Source organism: Odocoileus virginianus, chromosome 18, assembly GCF_023699985.2.
Source record: "Odocoileus virginianus isolate 20LAN1187 ecotype Illinois chromosome 18, Ovbor_1.2, whole genome shotgun sequence".
Classification (NCBI taxonomy): Eukaryota; Metazoa; Chordata; class Mammalia; order Artiodactyla; family Cervidae; genus Odocoileus; species Odocoileus virginianus.
In genome coordinates, this window is record NC_069691.1 from 47,996,938 (window position 1) to 48,020,749 (window position 23,812).

General features: G+C 36.6%; 1 protein-coding gene across 2 annotated transcripts in view; it reads left to right on the forward strand.

Moving 5' to 3' along the window:
* GLRA3 (glycine receptor alpha 3) overlaps nt 1–23,812 on the forward strand; it is a 188,665-nt gene that overhangs the window by 13,184 nt on the left and 151,669 nt on the right. For both annotated transcript variants that reach the window (XM_070480668.1, XM_070480669.1), the window contains exon 2: nt 23,261–23,388. In XM_070480668.1, the coding sequence (XP_070336769.1) occupies nt 23,261–23,388 (128 nt within the window). The remainder of the gene's footprint in view (nt 1–23,260; nt 23,389–23,812) is intronic.

A 23,812-nucleotide genomic window follows, 5' to 3' on the forward strand; every position in this document is an offset into this window, starting at 1 on the left:
ACAAAGAAAAGGTGATATTGCTAACATATTTTCCATTGAACTTTGCCATTGGACTTTAGAATGTAACTAGTGTTTTTTTGAAATGCTAAAGTATGCAACTGCTGTAGCTAGCAATTGATGTTCAAAACCCACACATCTGTATTTATAATTATGAATTTAATCATTATAGACACTTAGTTAAAATCAGTTTCCAGGGGTTTATGTGAATCCATTTTACTTAGTAATACATGATTGTGTTTTTGGTATGAAAATTCAAATATTTCGGGTAGATCAATACCCTTCCCCACCTTCATCATCACTGCTCTTAGTCCTTTCCTTAGATGAATGACTGAAATGATTTGGTGTGCTTTTTTTCCAAGATCATATTCCATATATTTATATAAATGTATATGTACATAAAGAAACACAGAGTGATTTTTACATTTTTTAAAGAAAAAAGTTTTAATTAGAGGAGGTATACAGTTTGCCCACTTCATGTGTTTTCTTTCAGGGGGTGAGCGGTCCCATCGAGAATTTGTTTTGACCGTTTACCATCCTCTTATTCATTCTACCCTAGAAGAGAAAACTTAGTCTTCTATTTGAGGAGTTTGGAAGGAAAATCTGGGCAAGTGTAGCCTGGTGCCTGTCTTTGTCCTTTTTATGTGGGGCTTTGAATGAGGTGGGGCATGGAGGCATCATTTTCAATTCAACATTAGGAAGCCAGTGTGTCTTCAGATATCAGGTAATTTCCCTGAAGTCATCTTTGTAACATCGATTTGATCCCCAATTTTTTTTATCCTTTTGAAAAAATTTCTTGAGTTGTTTGGTATTTTGAGGAGTGGAGGAGAGGATGCTAATTTGAAGTCTCTTGGATCTCAAGAGTTATATTTAATAATAACTATCATTTTGTACTTGCTATTTGTTTCACTCAATGATATTTCTTTAAATACTTAATACTTCAGAAAATGTACAATAGCCTTATTTTGCTTCAGTTCAGTTCAGTCACTCAGTCGTATCTGACTCTTTGCGACCCCATGAATCGCAGCACGCCAGGCCTCCCTGTCCATCACCAACTCCCAGAGTTTACTCAAACTCATGTCCATTGAGTCGGTGATGCCATCCAGCCATCTCATCCTCTGTCATCCCCTTCTCCTGCCCCCAATCCGTCCTAGCATCAGGGTGTTTTCCAATGAGTCAACTCTTCACATGAGGTGGCCAAAGTATTGGAGTTTTAGCTTCAGCATCAGTCCTTCCAATGAACACCCAGGACTGATCTTCAGGATGGACTGGTTGGATCTTCCTGCAGTCCAAGTGACTCTCAAGAGTCTTCTCCAACACCACAGTTCAAAAGCATCAACTCTTCGGCACTCAGCTTTCTTCACAGTCCAACTCTCACATCCATACATAACTACTGGAAAAACCATAGCCTTGACTAGACGGATCTTTGTTGGCAAAGTAATGTCTCTGCATTTTATTATGCTGTCTAGGTCGGTCATAACTTTCCTTCCAAGGAGTAAGCGTCTTTTCATTTCATGGCTGCAGTCACCATCTGCAGTGATTTTGGAGCCCGAAAAATTAGTCAGCCATGGTTTCCACTGTTTCCCCATCTATTTCCCATGAAGTGATGGGACCAGATGCCATGATCTTAGTTTTCGGAATATTGAGCTTTAAGCCAACATTTTTCACTCTCCTCTTTCACTTTCATCAAGAGGCTTTTTAGTTCCTCTTCACTTTCTGCCATAAGGGTGGTGTCATCTGAGTATCTGAGGTTGTTGATATTTCTCCCAGCAATCTTGATTCCAGCTTGTGCTTCTTCCAGCCCAGCGTTTCTCAGGATGTTTTCTGCATATAAGTTAAAGAAGCAGGAAAAAAAATAATAAAGAAGCAGGGTGACAATATACAGGCTTGACGTACTCCTTTTCCTATTTGGAACCAGTCTGTTGTTCCATGTCTAGTTCTAACTGATGCTTCCTGACCTGCATACAGGTTTCTCAATAGGCAGGTCAGGTGGTCTGGTATTCCTATCTCTTTCAGAATTTTCCAGTTTATTGTGATCCATACAGTCAAAGGCTTTGGCATAGTCAATAAAGCAGAAATAGATGTTTTTTCTGGAACTCTCTTACTTTTTCGATGATCCAGCGGATGTTGGCAATTTGATCTCTGGTTCCTCTGCCTTTTCTAAAACCAGCTTTAACATTATTTTGCTTACTGCTGTACAAATCTAAAATAGGATTACATTAGAGATTTAAGAAAAAACACATTGATAGCTATCTAGGTGATCTTAAATTTTTATTGATGCCAACAATGGGACATCAGATAGTGGTGGGTCATAAGGAAGATGTGTCAGTAATTTAAATACAGACCATAAAGTTCCCTCTTACAATGACTGTTAATGCTGCCTTTCAATGTATTGTATAGACTGCATTTAAACAGCTTTGCTGTTTTCTTCTCTCCTTCCCCATCTCTTCTCTTTCCATTTGTACTTACTTCTTTGGTCACCTCCTCTAGTTGCAAGCCTTCAAATATCAAAAATTTGTCTATAGCACTTTCTAAACAATAAAAAAAAGGTGTCCTTTCCCAGTCTTTGGACCCAATCAGCTAACTGCATACTCAACATCTAGGGTATCACATGGACATCTCAAACTGCACACGTACAAAATCAGTCTCTGATGTCTTGCTGTAAACTTGCTTCACCCGCCGTTTCCTCCATTTCAGTTCATCAAATTTCTTCAGTTGTGTAGGCCAAAAGTATGAACTTCTCCTTGACTACTCTCTTTAGTCTCTTAGAAAATCATCTTATCTCGAGCTTCAAAATACATCAAAATATGACCAATTTCCATCACCTCCAATATGACAACTCTGAGCCACCATCACCTGAACTCTGGCGATGATCTAACTGATCTCTGCCAAACATCTGGGCCCCACTCTAGTCTGATTTAATAGATCAGTCATGGTGATTCTTCACAAATGAAAGGCAAGCCATTCCAGGTGCCTACTCGTTGCTTTAACAACTTCCATTTCACTCAGAGTAAAAGCAATTTCCTTATAAAGACTCATATGTTCGCAAGTGGTTTGTTGTTCCGTTTAATCCTTTGATCTGATTTCTCTCTATTATCCCCCCCTTCTAACTTGATTCTGATCCCTTTTGGTTCTTTGAATACATCAAGTGTCTCCCTGGCTTAGACCTTTGCACTGGTTGCTCTCTCTACCTGGAATAGATACTTTGCTTCAGGTGGCCACCTCTGTGACCTCCTTCAACACCTGGATAAAGCGACTCTTCCTCAGTGAAGCTTACCCTAACAACTCTATGTAAAGTGTTCACAGGTCCCCCAAGTCCTGTCACTTCTGATTATCTTTTGCTTTGCTCTAAATTTTCCTTCCTTTCAAAATAGTGAAGAATTTACTACTTTGTAATAGTTTTTGTTAATTGTATCCCAGTCTGCTGAAATATAAACTCATGGAAATAAAGGATTTTGGTCTGTTTTGGTTTTTGCTGAATTCAAATCCTCCAAACAATGCTAGGCATATTGTACATTTTTCAGCATCTAACAAAGACAAAGAGTAAGTGTGGGTACTAAATGTATCAGCCTTCCTTTTTCATCTTGCCTTGTCCATGACAAGTTTTAAATAAATTCTTGTATTTTTAAAATCCTTTACTATAATCTTTTTTTCAAAGTATAATTTGCATATGGATTAAAAATCAAATGGGACAGAGACCTGAAACGTTGTTCATAGCCCATCTCCATCCCATCTTCATTGCACTTAGTTGTCCTTCCTAAGAACAATCAGTTTTAAATGTGTTTTACTTATTCTGAAGGCCTTTTCCATAATCTCAACAGTATTCTTCTATTATTACTGCTTTATGATTTGTTTCCTTTGCCTTTAGTTACAAGAAATGCTTCTTCAAAGACTCTCTTTTCCCTCACACTCTAAATTCTAGGCACATATTCTAAACTTCATGCCCCTGTGAGCCTGATAGCAAAATGACCTTCCTAAATTTCTTTCTTCCAATAAAAATCAGATTGTTTTTAGATGTTTTTCACAGAGAACTCATCTGAAGAAATCCCACAGCTACTTTCTAAGTTGTATCAACTCCTTCTAGGGTTCTATTTCTTGGTTTACTTCCTCATTTCACTACAGTATATTCTCCATGATTTTCTCAAGAGAATGTTTATGCAGGTATACTGTTCCATTCCTTGAATTTGTGGCTGCTTACCAACTTCTCCTTTGATTCACAGATTGGCTGTAACGCTGTATTGGATATATGGAATGAAAGAACAAGCCAGCAAGAACTTTGCTGGCTTTTTCTTGTTGTCTGGTAGCACATACAAATGCCCATTTGCCATTCTTTTGTGCTTTCCTTTTTCTTTCAAATTCCTTTGGGATCTTCTCTTAAATCTTAATGTTTGGCAATTTTTCAATAATAGGTCTACGATAATTCTCTATTTGGACTCGTGGGCTCATTCACTTTGGAAATATATGTTTTTATCTATTTCTGAAAATTCTCCCTCACCTCTGTCTCTCCATCTATCTCTCTATTTGTTCCTCTTTTCTCATCTTGTAGAACTTGTAGGAATCTCTTATTTGCTGACATCTCATTCCTGTTGTCTTTTAATTAAAGTTTATACCTCTTTTGGTATATTTGGTGTTATTTTTAAAAATATTATATGAAAGAGGGAATAAATACACATGCTTGCTCTTAAACTATTTAAAAACATACATTTCATTATTTACATACTTAGAGCTTTAACCATCTGAAAGTAGTTTATATTCATGCTATGAAATAGATCAAATTTGTTATTTTTGCCAATAATATGTGGTTGGCTGTTGCTGTGCTGGTGGTCTGAACCTGTTCCCTCTGCCTGAGACATCCTTGCCTTTGCTCCCACTCAGCTCACATTTCAGTCTTAGAAAGTCTTCATCAACCATGCCATCCAGCATGGCTGCTTTCATTTATTTTGTTTTGTCATCCTGGCTATTTTCACCTGAGAACTTAGAGCACTCTCTAATCATCTTGATTACTTATGTGTTCCTTTATTGTCTGTTTACATACATATATTTATATGTTACATATTCAATAAAATATAGATGAACAAATCCTCTTCTTTGTCTTATCTTGGCAACCTGCTCATTTTACTCTTCTATAAAATTTTTGAAATTTTGTTGTTGATATATTCTTAGATTCCTAAAAACTTGCTTTGCTATTTGGGAAATTCAGTGTACTTTTACTGAAACACTTATGCCTACAGTGATTAGTGTAATGATATATGTGTATAAAACTAAAGATTTAAGTTTATAATTTTAAACCTAATTATTGTAAATCCCCACTTCACAACTTTGTTCTCAGGTTAAAAAAAATGATTTACCATGAATATTTAAAGGGAATAAGAGCATGAACTATAATCTTCAGAAGTTTTTGCTGTAGCTTGCTCCTGATCTTTTCAAGGAAGATATTTTTTTTTTTTGAAAGAACATATAAAGTAGCATCTGGACAAAGGCTCTGTGTGCTCTACTTCCCAAAGAGACAGCAATATTCTAAATCAAATAAAGGGTGCTTTTATTGCTCTCTGGAGCTACAGTAAAGTTGAAAGAGCTGAATCACTGACTTTATCAGATAGCATCATTGGGAAAACATATCCTTACTTGAACTGCTCTCTTGAAGACCTAATGTCTGTGAAAATAATAACACATTATATGATTTGTTGAAAGCTTACTGAGTTCCAAATCTTCTTGGTTAAATGTATATATATATATATGTATATAGTATCCATCTTATGACATAGTTCAAGTACTATTTATTCATTTATTCCAAAAAAATTATATAATATCTCCTATTTGCCAATCTATGCTCCAGGATTTGGGGATACAGTAGTAAGTAAACAAAAATCCCTACTCTTATGATGTTATCTTCTAATAGAGCAAAACATCAGATTAAGAGGGAATAGATAGTAATTTTAGCTCATGATATATTTTATGGAGAAAAGTAAAGCAGAAACAGAAAGGGAAGAGAGAATATGTGAGAAGGGAAGGCTTTTTCTTTTTCTAAAAGACTTTTTATTGGAGTATAGTTGATTTACAATCTTGAGTTAGTTTCCGGTGTACAACAGAGTGAATCAGTTGTACATATACATGTACATATGCATTATTTTTAAATATGACCCATGACAGTGTATTGAGTAAATTCCCTGTGCTATACAGTAGGTTTTTATTAGTTGTTTGTTTTTTATATGTGTATGCTTAGTCACTCAGTCATGTCTGACTCTTTGTAACCCCATGGACTGTAGCCTGCCAGGCTGCTCTGTCTGTGGGATTTTCCTAGGCAAGAACACTGGAATGGGTTGCCGTTTCCTACTCCATGGTATCTTCCTGATTCAGGGATTGAACCTGGGTCTTCTGCAAGTCTCCTGCATTGCAGGCAGATTCTTTACCCACTGACCCATCAAGGAAGCCCATATAGTAGTGTATATATGCAGAAAGAAAGACAATTTTGAGGAGACCTTTTGAGTGAAGACTTGAAGGTGATGAAGGAGCAATATGGTGGATTCTAGATGAAACTGTCCTAGCAGAAGAAGTGGCAAGTGTGAGGGCCCTTAGATGCCAGCATGCTTATTAAAACTTTTCAAAGAAAGCATCCAGTTAAAAAATCATCACAAATTTTTGTTTTTCAATGGAGGTAACCTATTATACTAGGTAAATTTCTCTTAGATGTTTTAAAACCATGCTTTAATTCAACAGGTCCAAAATTGAACCCACTGTCATACTTTCAAAGCTGGTCTCCATTTACACACTGTCCTATATCGGTGAATGATGTTTCCATCCATTTGGTTGCTCAAGCCAGAAAGCTAAGAGTTGATGTCACTTAACTAATGCTGTATAACACATTATCCTGAAATGTAGTGGGTTGAGAGAAAAATGAATAATTAGTCCATGGGTCAGAAATTCAAGAACAGCTTAAGTATTAACAGATGTTCTAGGTAAGAATCTTTCATTAGGCTACTGTCAAGATGTCAGCCTTGGTTGCAGCTACATGAAGGCTTGACTGGAGTAGAGGATCTGATTTCAAGGTGTCTCAGTCTGATAACTGGTGGGTTGGTGAATCCTACTGATTTTCTTCCATGTAGCTACTTGAGTGGCTGAGGAAGAGTGAATAATCCAAAAGAGAGCTGAGTGGAAATAGCAACACATTTTACGATTGAACTACAGGATTTGCATCATCAAGCAGTTACTTTGCATAGGGATCATTCAAGAGGAGGAAGATTAAGTTCCACCCTTGAAGAGAAGAGTGTCAAAAAATTTGAGTAAATAGATTGGTATGTTGTACCAAAGGAGCTGAAGAAGATAGAGATGTGGTTGGATTACTGATAAAATTAGAAAGTAGGACAAACTGGATGGATATGAATATGATATGTGGAATCCAAGAAGAGTTGAGTTATCAAAGATTTTCCTCCTGAAAAATGTAAAGATGGAGTTGCCATTGGCAAAGTTTGGGAAGACTGGAAGAGAAACAAGCTTGTGTGAGAATAGTAAGAGTTTGCTTTATGTTTGCTTTTGTTAGAGAGCTAGGCTGCTGGCAATCTGTGACTATTTTATTCCAGTTTCAGAAACAGTGAGGATTTCAAGGGATGCTTAGTTTCCTACTAAGACCTCTGTATTTTTGATTCATTCTTATTCAACAGTTGTAATTCTCTGTGCTTTCAAACCAACTCATAGGTATTCACTCCTTTTTATGTCCCTAAAATCCATAAAGCTTTCAAAATGTGTACAGATTGTTAACCACTCAGCTGGTACTCTGAAGTTTGCTGCCATCCCTAAAGTACCTGGTTTACTTCTGTGAGTTTACTTTGTCTTAGATCTGTGCTATGCTGTGCTGAGTTGCTTCAGTCGTGTCCGACTCTTTGTACTGTAGCCCACCAGGCTCCTATGTCCATGGGATGCTCCAGGCAACAATACTGGAGTGGGCTGCCACGGCCCCCTCCAGGGGATCCTCCCCACCCAGGGATCGAACCCCACCTCCTATGTCTCCTGCATTGGCAGGCAGATTCTTTACTGCTAAGTCACCCACCAGGGAAACCTGTCTTAGATCTTAGCCACATGATTTTTTTTCACTGTGTTTTTAGCTCTCTTATGCATGGTTTTTTTTGTTTTCTTTTGAACCTAGTCTAGTGTTTTCAGTGGAAAGTTTAATTTGACTTAAAATATTGACTTATAAATTCAATGTCTGATTGGTCTGGGGAGAAAACACCCTGTAGTTTCTTCATCTGTAATACACAGGTAATAATATCTAGCTAGAAAAGTTGTTATAAGAAAAAAATGATACCATATTTATATGAATCTTGTGCCTGAGAGATCAGGAAGCAACTCCATTTGTACTGTTAGGTTAATTAAAATATCCCACACCTCACCAAACTGCAGGGGGATACAAGATCACTTTAAAATGATAATTATATTTCACTGGCACATTGCTCACAATGGTAAGAATTAAGATTCCAGTATTCTGATAATTTTTATTTATATCTCTGAATCTCCAAAGATGTTCTAGAATCAGTCCAGTCAGTTCAGTTCAGTCGCTCAGTTGTGTCCAACTCTTTGCGACCCCATGGACAGTAGCATGCCAGGCTTCTCTGTCCATCACCAACTCCCAGAGCTTACTCAAACTCATATCTATTGAGTCGGTGATGTCATTCAACCATCTCATCTTCTGTTGTCCCCTTCTCCTCCTGCCTTCAATCTTGCTCAGCATTAGGGTCTTTTCTAATGAGTCGGTTCTTTGTATCAGGTGGCCAAAGTATTGGAGTTTCAGCTTCAGCATCAGTCTTTCCAATGAACATTCAGGGCCGATTTCCTTTAGGATGGACTGATTGGATCTCCCTGCAGTCCAAGGGATTCTCAAGAGTCTTCTTCAACACCACAGTTCAAAAGTATTAATTCTTTAATGCTCAGTTATCTTTATAGTCCAACTCTCACATCCATACACGACTACTAGAAAAACCATAGCTTTGACTAGATGGACTTTTGTTGGCAAAGCAATGTCTCTGTTTTTTAATATGCTGTCTACGTTGGTCATAACTTTTCTTCCAAGGAGCAAGTGTCTTTTAATTTCATGGCTGTAGTCACCATCCGCAGTGATTTTGGAGCCCGACAAAATAAAGTCTGTCAGTGTTTCCATTGTTTCCCCATCTATTTGCCATGAAGTGATGGGACCATATGCCATGATCTTAGTTTTCTGAATGTTGTTTTAAGCCAACTTTTTCACTTTCCTCTTTCACTTTTGTCAAGAGGCTCTTTAGTTCTTTGCCTTTTGCCATGAGGGTGGTGTCATCTGCATATCTGAGGTTACTGATATTTCTCCTGGCAATCTTGATTCCAGCTTGTGCTTCATCCAGTCCAGCATTTCTCATGATGTACTCTGCATATAAGTTAAATAAGCAGGGTGACGGTGTACAGCCTTGATGTACTCCTTTCCCGATTTGGAACCAGTCTGTTGTTCCATGTCCTTTTCTAACTGTTGCTTCTTGACCTGCATACAGGTTTCACAGGAGCAGGTCAGGTGGTCTGGTATTGCCATATTGCCATCTCTTGAAGAATTTTCCAGTTTTTGTGTGATCCACATAGTTAAAGGCTTTGGCATAGTCAATAAAGCAGAAATAGATGTTTTTCTGGAACTCTCGCTTTTTCGATGATGCAACAGATGTTGGCAATTTGATCTCTGGTTCCTCTGCCTTTTCTAAAACCAGCTTGAACATCTGGAAGTTCATGGTTCATGAACTGTTGAAGCCTGGCTTGGAGAATTTTGAGCATTACTTTGCCTAGTGGGTGAGATAAGTGTAATTGTGCGGTAGTTTGAGCATTCTTTGTCATTGCCTTTCTTTGGAATGAAAACTGACCTTTTCCAGTCCTGTGGCCACTGCTGAGTTTTCCAGATTTTCCGAACTTCATGTGTCATCACAGCAAACAGTGCTTCCTCTTTAGGAAGGAATGATGCTTTAGTGCAAAATGCACAAAAATGCACGTGTTCTCAGATGTCTCAGTTTCTCTTTAGTTCTCCTGTAAAGAGACTAAAACCATAAAGAACGGGGAAGAACTGGCTCTTCTCTCCCATTCTGGGTTTTATTTTTCAAACTGAGGCTTGAAGTGTCAACTGCTTGTTCTGACAACTCAGAAACTTGCAAGTAATGATATGATTTTTTTTTTTTTGCCCCCACTAAGAATTGTAACCCCATGGGACTGGTTTCTAAAGCTAGAGAATACATGTCCAACTGTTTTTCTCCCATATACCCTGAAACTTCTCTACTTGGGAGTCTGAGCACTGATTTATTCCCCACAGGTCACTTTTTCTTCTGGGCAAACCAACTCAGGAAAACAGATACACAAAGATTTGTGCCCCCAGGTGCCAAGACTTGTCTCAAACCCACATTATGTTTCCTAGCTACAGCTTTCATATTTTCTCTCAATTTTAAGTTGCATTTTAGCAGGCAACTATATTCATCTTTAAAGCATCTATTATTTAGTGGTTATTTCTGTTTTCCAAACTTGGGTATATTTTACTTTCTTGTCTCGTCAAAGAAGAAGGGAGGGAGTACAAGGGAAGGGAAAGAGACTTATCTTTTTGATGAATTTTGATATTTGATTTTAATGCTTAAGAAAATAAGTTTCTGTCAGTCTTTCAGAAATTGAAGTCTCTGAACTTTCAAGTGGCATATCATTATAAAAATAAGAATATATAAGATTCTTAAGTGAAAAAAGTGTTCATGATGTGAATGTGTATGAGCCCACATAGAATTTCTGAGAAAGTTAATAGTAAATTTAGTATCTGGCACAGCATAGAAAAGACAATCCAAGTGTGGGAGGCAGGCAGATCAGTGCATAGATTTTTCATAAACAAAAAAGACTCCTAAAATAGCCAAAGATGCTTCCTTCAAAAGTATTGATCATGAGTGGTTTGCTAACAACTTAGTAACTTTCTGTAAATATGACAGTTGTGTTGAAAGTATGAGGTTTAGACCAAAGAAAAAAGTTTCCTATCCAAAATTTATTCTAAATGCATCTTAGATTTCTTCTTATTGCCTCCCCTTACCCTGAGTTTATGTCTTTTAAAAAATATTTTTATTTTATATTGGATTATTTTGGGCTTTCCTTGTGGCTCAGCTGGTAAAGAATCCACCTGCAATGCTGAAGACCTGGGTTCAGTCCAGGTCTTGGGTTGGAAAGATCCCTTGGGGCAGGGAGAGGCTACCCACTCCAGTATTCTGGCCTGGAGAAGTCCATGGACTATAGTTCACGGGGTCACACAGAGTCGGACACTATTGAGCGACTTTCACTTTCAGTTTTCATAGTTGCTTTACAATGCTATGTTAGTTTCAGGTGTACATCACAGTGATTCAGTTATGCATATATATATATATATATATATATATATATATTCTTTCCCGTTAGATTATTACAGAATATTGAGTAGAGTTCCCTGTGCTGTACAGTAGGTCTTTGTTGGTTATCTGTCTTCTATATTGATTGTATGATGTATGTTTATTCCAAGCTCCTGATTTAACCCTCCCTCATCCCTTTCCCCTTGGTAAACATAAAATTTTTTCTACCTGTGTGAGTCTGTTTTTGTTTTTGTAAATAAACTCATTTGTATCATTATTTAATATTCTACATATAAGTAATGTCATATAATATTTGTCTTTCTCTGTCTGACTTACTTCACTTAATATTGTAATCTCCAGGTCCATCCGTGTTGCTGTAAATGGCATTATTTCATTATTTTTAATGGCTGAGTTGTATTCCTTTGTATATATGTACCACATCTTCCTTATCCATTTCTCTGTTGATGGACATTTAGATTGCTTCGATGTCTTGGCTATTGTTAACAGCACTGCATTCAATATTAGGGTGCATGTATCCTTTCAAATATATGCCCAATAGTGGGATTGCTGGATCATATGGTAGCTCCCTCTACCCTGAGTTTTAATAACTTAAGAAACATAGTTTTGAGTATGTATGTAGAGATGATGTTGACTATTTAAAGATTAAAATAAGATTCCAGATTGGTCATGTGGAGTGTCACACTATGTATGCATGTATTTATTACCATCAGCTCTCTTAAATGATTACAGTTCTTTGAAGACAGTCTACTACAGCCTCCAGTTTTGTTTCAGATATTACTGTAATTGGAAGGAAGATCTAGAAAAAATATACCAGAGCAAGAATAGTAGGTGATTGGAAGCCTGCCCATATGCACAGCCTCCATCACTTTCAGAAGTGGAGGGATAGCCTGTGTAGAAATGCTTTTAAGCCAAATAACCAATGTAATTTTGCTGATAATTCCTTTTGTGTCAAAACTGTGAATCTTTAGAAGTAAAAGATTAAAATTAAAATTAATTTAAATTAATATTAAAAGATTAACACAATAATTTATTAACCTTAAAAGAATTGAGAGCTATTTCATCTTGTTCAAACAATAGTACTCTTGCTTTCATTATTTAATTATTCAAATAATTTCATTTTATTCAAACAATTATATTCTTGGTTTTATTATTCAGTTATTAAAATAATTTCATCTTATTCAAAAATAATAATCTTGGTTTTATTATTTAATTATTCAGATAATTTGAGATGGGTGAGAACAGATAGTCTTTGGTAAAGAGTTTAAGATATTCCACCAGGGATTTGGGACAGTGCAGGTATAATGTGTGTGCATGTGTTCTGTGGAAGAGGCTCAGTAACCATCTGATAAGATGGTGGTGAGTCATCTTGCTTCTAGTCAGATACATACAGAGAGGAAGCAGGTGGAACACAGCATACTGTTGCTACTCTCTATTTCTTTATGTTAAAAGTCAAGTGCAGAAATAACCATTAGTGGAATCATACATTAACCACAGAAAATCTTCTATGTTGATTGTGTAATCCTTTTATCATCCCCTAGGGGTGCAGAATTCCTGGGGTTCCTAAGTAATGTGATGACACACCATACAAACTACAACATCACATGTCTTCAGCGTGTTCGTACTGACCACTAGCTTGAATGTGGGGTAATAACTAGAGAAAAAGAATATACAGTGGACATCTCTAACTACTGGGAAATATTCACTGTCTTATTCTGCACATTCCAAATATGAAACTCTTATAATAACCCATTACAATGAATAAATGATTGCTTGATAGGAGAGGAAAAGTTTTTTTTTAAATCTTCTTATTCTATTTTAACCCTTAAAAAATATTTTTAAATTGAAGCATAATTGCTTTACAGAATTTTGTGGTTTTCTGTCATGCATCAACAAGAGTCAGCCATAGGTACACCCATGTCTCCTCCCTCCAAGAACTCCCTCCTGTCTCCCTCCCCACCCCACCCTTCAGCCAGTTGCAGAGTCCTTGTTTGAGTTCCCTGAGTCATACAGAAAATTCCCATTGGCTATCTGTTTTGCACATGGTATTGTAAATTTCTGTGTTACTCTCTCCATATATCCCCCCTTCTCCCTCCTCTCCTCCCACCTTGTCCATAGGTCTGTTCTCTATGTCTGTTTCTCTATTGCTGCCCTGAAATTAAATTCATCAGTGCCATCTCTTCAGATTCCATATATATGTCAGTATACGATATTTATATTTTTCTTTCTGACTTACTTCACTCTGTATAATGGGCTCTAGTTTCATCCACCTCATTAGAACAGATTCAAATGCATTTCTTTTTATGGAAAAGTAGTATTCCATTGTATATATGTACCACAGCTTCTCTATCCATTCATCTGTCAATGGACTTCTAGGTTGCTCCCATGTTTTAGGTATTGTAAACAGTGCTGCAGTGAACATCGGGGTACATGTGTCTTTTTCAGTTTTGATTTCCTCAGGGTATGTGCCTAGTAGTGCGATTGCTGGGTCTTATGGTAGTTTTATTCCTAGCTTTTTAAGGAGTCTCCATACCATCTTCCATAGTGGTTGTATCAGTTTACATTCCCACCAGCAATATATGAGTGTTCCCTTTTCTCCATACCCTCTCTGGCATTTATTGTTTTTAGACTTTTTGCTGATGACCATTCTGACTGGTGTGAAGTGGTATCTCATTGTAGTTTTAATTTGCATTTCTGTGATAATGACTGATGTTGAGCATCTTTTCATGTGTCTGTTAGCCATTTGTATCTCTTCTTTGGAGAAATGCCTCTTCAGGTCCCTTTCCCACTTTTTGATTGGGTTTTTTGCTTGTCTGATATTGAGTTGTATAAGCTGCTTGTATATTTTGGAAATTAATCCTTTGTCAGTTGTTTCATTTGCTATTATTTTCTCCCATTCTGAGGGTTGTCTTTTCACCTTGTTTGTAGTTTCCATTTCTGTGCAAAAGTTTTTAAGTTTAATTAGGTCCCACTTGTTTACTTTTGTTTTTATTTCCATTACTCTAGGAGGTGAGTCATAGAAGATCTTGCTTTGATTTATGTCATCGAATAGTCTGCCTATGTTCTCCTCTAAGAGTTTAATAGTTTCTGGTCTTACATTTAGGTCTTTAATCCATTTTGAGTTTATCTTTATGTATGGCATTATGTAGTGATCCAATTTCATTCTTTTGTGTGTAGCTGTCCAGTTTTCCCAGCACCGTTTACTGTAGAGGCTTTCTTTGCCACATTGTATATTCTTGTCTCCTTTGTCAAAAATAAGTTACCTGTAGGTATGTGGGTTTATCTCTGGGTTCTCTGTCTTTTCCATTGGTCTATATTTCTGTTTTTGTGCCAGTACCATACTGTCTTGATGACTGTAGCTTTGTAGTATAGTCTGAAGTCAGGAAGGTCTATACCTCCAGCTCCATTCTTCTTTCTCAAGACTACTTTGGCTATATGGGGTCTTTTGTGTTTCCATATGGATTGTAAATTTTTTTGTTCTAGTTCTGTGGCCATTGGTAATTTGACAGGGATCACATTGAATCTGTATATTGCATTTGGTGGTATAGTCATTTTCACAATATTGATTCTTCCTACCCAGGAATGTGGACTGTCTCACCATCTGTTGATATTGTCTTTGATTTCTTTCATCAGTGTCTTATAGTTTTCCGTATACAGGTCTTTTGTTTCCTTAGGTAGGTTTATTCCTAGATATTTTATTCTTTTTATTGCAATGCTGAATGGTATTGATTCCTTAATTTCTCTTTCCAATTTTTCATTGTTAGTATATAGGAGTACAAATGATTTCTGTGTATTGACTTTGTATCCTGTGACTTTGCTGAATTTGCTGATTAGCTCTAGTAATTTTCTGATAGTTTCTTTTGGGTTTTCTATGTATAGTATCATGTCATCTGCAAACAGTGAGAGTTTTACTTCTTTTCCAATCTGGATTCCTTTTATTTCTTTTTCTTCTCTAATTGCCATAGCTAGGACTTCCAAAACTATGTTGAATAATAGTGGTGAGAGTGAACACTCTTGTCTTGTTCCTGATCTTAGAGGGAAAGCTTTTAGTTTTTCACCATTGAGAATAATGTTTGCTGTGGGCTTTTCATATATGGCCTTTACTATGTTGAGGTAGGTTCCTTCTATGCCCATTTTTTGAAGCATTTTTATCATAAATGCATGCTGGATTTTGTCAAAGGCTTTTTCTGCATCTATTGAAATAATTATATGGTTTTTACCTTTCAATTTGTTGGTGTGGTGTATCACGATTAATTCGTATATATTGAAGAATCCTTGCATCCTGGAATAAACCTGACTTGATCATGGTGTATGAGCTTTTTAATGTGTTGTTGAATTCTGTTAGCTATAATTTTGTTGAGGATTTTTGCATCTGTATTCATCATGATATTGACCTGTCATTTTCTTTTTTTGTGTTGTTTTTTCCTGGTTTTGGTATCAGAGCAATTGTGGCCTCGCAGAATGAGTTTGGAAGTGTTCCTTCCTCTTCAAGTTTTTTAGAAGAGTTTCAGAAAACTAGGCATTAGTTCTTCTCTAAATGTTTGATAGAATTCCTCTGTGAAGCCATCTGGCCCTGGGCTTTTGTTTTGGAGGAGATTTTTGATCACTGTTTTAATTTCAGTGTTTGTAATTGGGTTGTTCATAATTTCTATTTCTTCCTGGTTCAGTCTTGGGAGGCTGATCTTTTCTAAGTATCTGTCCATTTCCTCTAGGTTGTCCATTTTATTAGCATATGGTTGCTCATAATATTCTCTTACGATCCTTTGTATTTCTGTGTTCTGTTGTAACTTCTCCTTTTTATTTATAATTATATTGATTCAATTTTTATCCCTTTTTTTTCTTGATGAATCTGGCTAGTGGTTTGTCAGTTTTGTCTATCTTCTCAAAGAACCAACTTTTAGTTTTATTCATCTTTGCTATTGTTTCCATCATTTCTTTCAGTTATTTCTGCTCTGATTTTTATGATCTCCTTCCTTACGCTGACTTTGGGGATTTTAGTTCTTCTTTTTCCAGCTGCTTTAGATGTAGCATCAGGCTGTCTGTTTGATGCTTTTCTTGCTTCTTGAGGTATGATTGTATCACTATAAACCTCCCTCTTAGAACTGCTTTTGCTGAGTCTCATAGGTTTTGGATCACTGTGTTTTCATTCACTATGTGTCATTTGTTTCTAGGAATCTTTTGATTTCTTTTCTTATTTCTTCAGTAACCTCTTTGTTATTTAGTAATGTATTGTTTAATCTCCATGAGTTTGTGTTTTTTTTTTTTTTTTGCCATTTTTTCCCTGTAGTTGGTATCTAGCCTCATAGCATTGTGGTCTGAGAAGATGCTTGATACAATTTTCATTTTCTTAAATTTACTGAGCTTGACTTGTGGCCCAAGATGTGGTCTATCCTGGAGAATGTTCCATGTGCACTTGAGAAGAAAGTGTATTCTTCTGCATTTGGATGGAAAGTCCTGAAGATATCAATTAGGTCCATTTGGTCTAATGTTTCATTTAAGGTTTGTGTTTCCTTATTGATTCTCTGTTTTGATGATTTGTCCATTGATGAAACTAGGGTGTTAAAGTCTTCTACTATTATTGTGTTGCTGTCAGTTTCTCCTCTTATGCCTGTTAGTGTTTGCTTTATGTATTGAGGTGCTCCATAGGTCTATGCACCTATGTTGGGTGCATAGATGTTTGCAATTGTTATGTCTTCTTCTTAGATTGATCCCTTTATCATTACATAGTGTCTTGCTTTGTCTGTTAGGGTATTCTTTATTTTAAAGTCTATTTTGTCTGAAAATAAGGATTGCCACTCCAGCTTTCTTTTGGTTTCCATTTGCATGGAATATCTTTTTCCATCCTTTTACTTTCAGTCTGTATGTATCTCTAGGTCTGAAGTGGGTCTCCTGTAGGCAGCGTATATATGGGTCTTGTTTTTGTATCCGTTCAGTCAGTCTGTATCTTTTGGTTGGTGCATTTAATCCATTTCCATTTAAGGTAATTATTGATACATATGTTCCTATTGACATTTTATTGATTGTTTTGGGTTTGTTTTTGTAGGTCTTTCTTTTCTCTTGTTTTTACTGGCTATGTAAGTCCCTTTAGTATTTGTTGCAAGGCTGGTTTGGTGTTTATGAATTCTCTTAACTTGTGCTTGTCTGTAAAGCTTTTGATTTCTCTGTTAATTTTGAATGAGATCTTTGCTAGGCATAGTAATCATGGTTGTAGGTTTTTCTCTTTCAGTACTTTAAATATATCCTGCCATTCCCTTCTGGCCTGTAGAGTTTCTGCTGAAAGATCTGCTGTTAATCATATGGGTTTTCCTTTGTATGTTACTTGTTGCTTTTCCCTTGCTGCTTTTAATATTCTTTCTTTGTGCTTAGTCTCTGTTAGCTTGATTAATATGTCTCTCAATGTGTTTCTCCTTGGGTTTAACCTGTAGGGAACTCTCTGCATGTCTTGGACTTGATTGACTATTTCCTTTTCTATGTTGGGGAAGTTTTCAACTATCATTTCTTCAAAAATTTTCTCAGTGCCTTTCTTTTTATCTTCTTCCTCTGGGACCCCTACAGCTTGCACGTTGGTGCATTTAATATTGTCCCAAAGGTCTCTGAGGCTTTCCTCAATTCTTTTCATTCCTTTCCCTTTATTCTGCTCTTCAGCAGTTATTTCCACCATTCTATCCTCCAGCTCACTTATCCGTTCCTCTGCCTCAGTTATTCTGCTATTGGTTCCTTCTAGAGTATTTTTAATTTAAGTAATTGTGTTGTTCATATCTGTTTGCTTATTCTTTATTTCTTCTATGTCCTTAGTGATTGTATTAACTGTGTTAAATGCTGCTTGCATTTTCTCCATTCTATTTTCAAGTCTTTGGAGCATCTTTACTATCATTATTCTGAATTTTCTTTCAGGGAGATTACTTATTTCCTCTTCGTTTATTTGGTCTTGTGAGTCTCTACCTTGCTTTTTCATTTGTGCTGTATTTCTCTGTTTTTTTGTCTTTTTTTTTTTTCTAACTTGCTCCACTTGGGGTCTCCTTTTCCCAGGCTTTAGGGTTGTATTACATCTTCCTTTCAATTTTTGCCCTTGGAGGGAAATGTTGGTTGAGTGGTTTGTGTTGATTTCTTGTTGGGGGTGACTTGTGCCTGTGTTCTCATTTCAAGGAGCTTAGCATGTACCCCTGGAGGCCTGGGGTCTTCTGCTGTCAACCAAAAGTTGCTTTGTAGGAGTTGTTCTATATCTTGATGAGTTTTTGATGTATTTGGGGGAAGCCTTTTGATCTTCCCATCTTATTCCTCTTCCATCTTCTTCCCAGCCTCTTATTCTATTTTAAGATTAATGTTAGATGTAACATCTGAAAAAGATTATTTTATAAGTAGGTTAATAAAAGGTATTAGGAAAAGACAGGCTTTTTTGGAAGGTAGGTACTGTATGAATGCATGCAATTATCATTAAAATTTAGCATTTATCTGCCTAAAGAAATCAAATTACTTCTATTTTGCTAAAATTATAGGCATGCAGTATGAATCTTAATTACATGTGTTGCCCTTCATGGTTTTGTTTCTTTAATGTGCTATGTAATTCTTAATATATCTGAAAATATAGGTAGCCAGATTTTGAAAAATGATCAATTAACATTTGTCAGATATTTAACTCATGTTGATATTTCTGTCTTTCTCATTCCCCTTTCTTCTGTCTTATTGTTAGAATATTTACTGGTAGTTAGTTAATTAAAATTGTTGACTATTAATTATGGGGCAACCCAAAAGGTAAACTCTGTGTCTTTTCTTTTAAAAGCAAATCTTTACATTACTTACAAGAAAATATTTTTAAAGAGTTCTACAAAATAGTGTTATGGGAATTAGCTGTTACCGTGGGAGTAAACACAATTACCAAGCAGAGAAAGATGGATGGAACTGTGAGCAGTGTGGTTCTTTAAATCAGAAATACAATAAAACAAATACAAAAAGGAATCTGGCAAGACACTATCAGAACAGTGATAGCAAAATTAATGGAATACCAACTTCCATAAACTCCTTCCTCCATGAAAGCAATGAGAAAACTGTCGAATAAAGTGATAATTGGCGTTTTCAGAACTCTGGTAATTAATCAGAGACTTTCAGTAATCCATGAAGTAGTTTAATCAAGGAAAACATCTGAACCTTGATAAGAACAATGGGATTTCTGGCTTGTAACTTGCCGTATTCCCTTCCTTTTTTTCTGAGCTCCTTGGTAGCGTTGTAAGCCAATAGCACACAGTCACACTAAAAACAGCAGCCTGGTGCTACCAGAGGGGACAGAATGGAATTTGAATTTCTTTAAAATCATATTCTTGGAAAATTGCCCTGATTTTACCTTTCTGGAGGTTTTCTGGGAGACTCTGCTTTTTCCTGAAGACGTTTGTGTATTTCTTAACTTCATGGGTACCTGAGGCAGTATAGAACAGTGAATGCAAACAACAGACTAACCAAGAAGCTTGAAAGGAAAAGCAGTGGAAGGATAAATATCCATAGGGGTTTTGAAAAGCCCCACATATTCCTGGGCATCTACAAGTCCACACATATGTCTGTGGTCATGAGATCCAGTGTAGTGGGCTGAACTGCATGTTTTCAAAATTTACATGTTGAAGTTCTAACTCCCAGTGTCTCAGAATGTGACTTTATTTGTTGATAATTAAGGTGTAATGAAGTCATATTGGTAGACTCCAACCTAACGTGACTGGTGTCCTTCTGGGAAGAGATTAGGACACAGACCACAGAGAGGAAGGACCATGTGAAGACACAGAGAGAAGACGGCCACCTAGAAGCAAGGGAGGGAGGCTCTCGAAGGAAACTAACCCTGCCAACACCTTGATCTTGGATTCCTAGCTCCCAGAACTGTGAGAAAATTAATTTCTGTTGTTTAAACCATCAGTGAGTGGTACTTTGTTAAAAGAGCCCTAGCAAATGAATACCAACATGACCCTGAGCTCCCTCTGGTGTCTTTGGATCTTTTACGCAAATAGGAAGTAAAGCTACAGCAGATTCATCAACTGCATGGGTCAATGTTGAAGAATAGCCCCATGAACTTAGGGCCCCCAGAAAATACTGGGAGACTTACTGGCCCTAGGAGTTTAAAAAAATCACTGTCTATTTATTAGTTGGTGTCTAAGTCAACTAAACAGATATTACCATAGTCATATATGATAAAGAATGTAGATTTTACCGAATTAGTTCAGAAAGGTCACTAGCCAAAGACATAAAATCAACTGTTTAAATATGTTCAAAGAACTAAAGGATACCATGCCCAAAGAACTGGAAAGAAAGTCATGACAATAGTATCTCACCAAACACAAAATACCAACAGAGAGATGGAAATTACAGAAAGACACAGATGTAAAGAACAGACTTTTGGACTTTGGGAGAAGGAGAGTGTGGGATGATTTGAGAGAATAACACTGAAACATATACACTGCCATATGTAAAATAGATGACCAGTGCAAGTTTGATGCATGAAGCGGGGCGCCTAGAGCCCGTGCTCTGGGATAGCCTGGAGGGGGGAGTGGGGAGGAGGGAGGTGGGAGGGAGGTTCAGGGTGTGGGGGACACCTGTGTCCCTCTGGTCGATTCATGGTGATGTATAGCAGAAGCCATCATACTGTTGTAATTATCCTCCAATTAAACAAATAATAAATAAAATAAATTGCAGGAAGAACAGAAGAGTAATTCTTCAGTTGAAAAGTGGAGTAAAAAAATTCACCAGAAGGCTTCTATTAGATTCCTATGACTGTTGTAACAAGTTACTACAAATTGGGTGGCTTAAAACAACAGAAATTTATTTTCTCATAGTTCTGGAGTCCAGATGTCTGAAATGAGTTCACTGGGCTCCAGACAAGATGTGAATAGGACTGCCCTCCCTCAGAGGCACTATGGGAGAATCTGTTCCTTCCTCTTCCAGTCTCTTGATCACTGGCATTCCTTGGCTATGGGCACACCCCTCTAATCTCTGCCTCTGTGGCCACACTGCCTTTCCTCTTCTACTGACAATCAAATATTCCACTGCATCTCTCTTCTAGGGCTATATGTCACTGCATACAGGGCTGACCCAGATAACCTATGGTAACCTTCTCCACAAATTCAAAATGTGAGTGCTTGCCAGTTCAGGGTATGCAGTCATCTATTATCTTTTAAAAGTTGATGGGCAGAGTATTGAGATCCAAGTAAGTTGGTTTATTTGTTGGTAAAAAATGTAGAATTTTATTTTCTAACAACTGAAAGGAAGGGTTTTGCAAAGGAAACCCAGGGGATAATTTAGAAGCAGCAGTATGTAGCCAGGAGAATTCCAACAATGCCCTTTTCTGCTCACTGTTCTCGAGCTATGGAAAATGAGCAAATGCTGAAGGATAGGCAAAAGTTTCTTAAACCCAGATGGTAGGGGAAAGTTCTAGAATTATTGAGAAGAGAGTAGGTTTTTTTTTTTTTTCATGATGATTATTGTGACTTTACAATAAACTTTCCAGAGATCACCATGGCAAGTGGTTCAACTGACCAGGAATGATCGGAGATAAAGGATTACAAAGTAATATGGAGGCAACAGAATAGGGAGAGAAGAAGCTTCTGTTTAGAGAGAAAGCAAGAGAGACTGAATGAGAGTTATTGGGAAGATAAGTGACTTAGACTGTCCAGAACTAGATACATCCTCTAGAACAGGACAAGAGTTAATAGATGCTGTTAGCTGTGATACTATACTTTCATAAATATTTTTCTCACATTATCATTGATATTAGATTTCACAGTTGTACTTATTAATTACTGAATATATGAGTGTAGTAGGTAATTTAATGGTTATGGCTCTAAGCCCATTTTCACTACTTGTTGAAAATTCTGGCAGGAGGAATTTAATAACTTGATACTTCTGAGAGTGACCACAAAGGTTCAGAGTTTGATAATGCTCTGAGTGACAGAGCTGGGAGGATGCGATGACTGACAATCTCTAGGAAGTAACATCAGGTCAAATATATATATATTTATTTTTATAATTTTATACATATATATATATATGTATATATCAAACACATGTGTCCTCAGAAAGTCTACTTCACTTTCTTGAGCAAAGCTCTGTAGATAAAAATATTCATTTGACACTAGCAAGCAGGCCCAGACCTTCTGGGGACTAGCCGAGGTAAATGAGGAGCTGGATGGGGGTGTAGTCATTTGTGGGCTTCTAAGGAACATGTTTGAATGAAAAAAAATCACAATAACCCTCTACCTTTCCTGGACACAGCTTCTCATTGGATAATAGCCAAGTACACAGAACCACATTTATGGTAATTTCTCAATTTCCATGCACACATTTTAGATCTGAACAAAATGTACTGTAGAAGAGAGACACAAAGTGAAAGCAGAACAAATGTAACTGAATATGTTACTAATATAGGAAGCACTCATTCTGGTTGATGAAAAGAACATTATTTTTTAATATTTAGGGCATAAATTTTATTGCTGTTAAGAAAAATTCTAAAAACCCAAAAGGTGGTGTGTTTTTCCTCTTTAAAAGCTATAGGAGCTGTATTTCACAGATGAACATTCACATTTTCTTATGCTTGAATCACACAGGGTAATTTTAGCTAAAAATTGCAATCAGAAATAAAGTTTGGGTAAATACAAATTTTGAAAGCCTAATACTTTGCAGTAGCTTTGTTTCCAGACTTAACACAAATACTGTCACTGCTAAATACATGTGAAAACTTGTGAATTCTGACTGTAAATCTATAAATACCTGTCATGATAATATTAACTCTACAGTATATAGAGTTATTTTTTGGGGGGTTTGATTTCAAAGGTACTTTGTGCTTAGCACTTTAAAATTACATTTTAAGGTAACAACTGTTAGGAAGACTTTTTGGTAAAAATCTTTTTTTTTTTTCTTCTCACTTGCAGTTTGGTTGCAACAAAGGAAACAGACAGTGCAAGGTCTCGAAGTGCCCCAATGTCACCTTCTGACTTTCTAGATAAATTAATGGGAAGGACGTCGGGGTATGATGCGAGAATCAGACCCAATTTTAAAGGTAATTGTTCTGCTTACTACAATATATATAATTAAGCAAGATAAATTTCCTAATTGATTCTCCCCCAAATTCTAATACTTATTTCCAATAATCCTCCAAGCACCATGTTGGTCAAAGAAGAAATATATTCTTGTGTTAATAGTTATCACAATTTGCCTTCTATGGATCATACAACATTATGTTGGTTTTAAGTGTACAGCTTCATGATTCAATTTTTTATACATTATAAAGTGATGGTCACAGTGACATTAGTTAAAAAAACCCTTAGTGAGTTTGTGGGAGAATGAACACATGTGTTGAATATATGTATGGCCAAGTCCCTTTGCTGTTCATGTGAAACTGTCACAACATTGTTAATCCACTATACCCCCATACAAAATAAAATTTTTTTTAAAGGAGAAAGGTGACAAAAGAAAACTTAGAA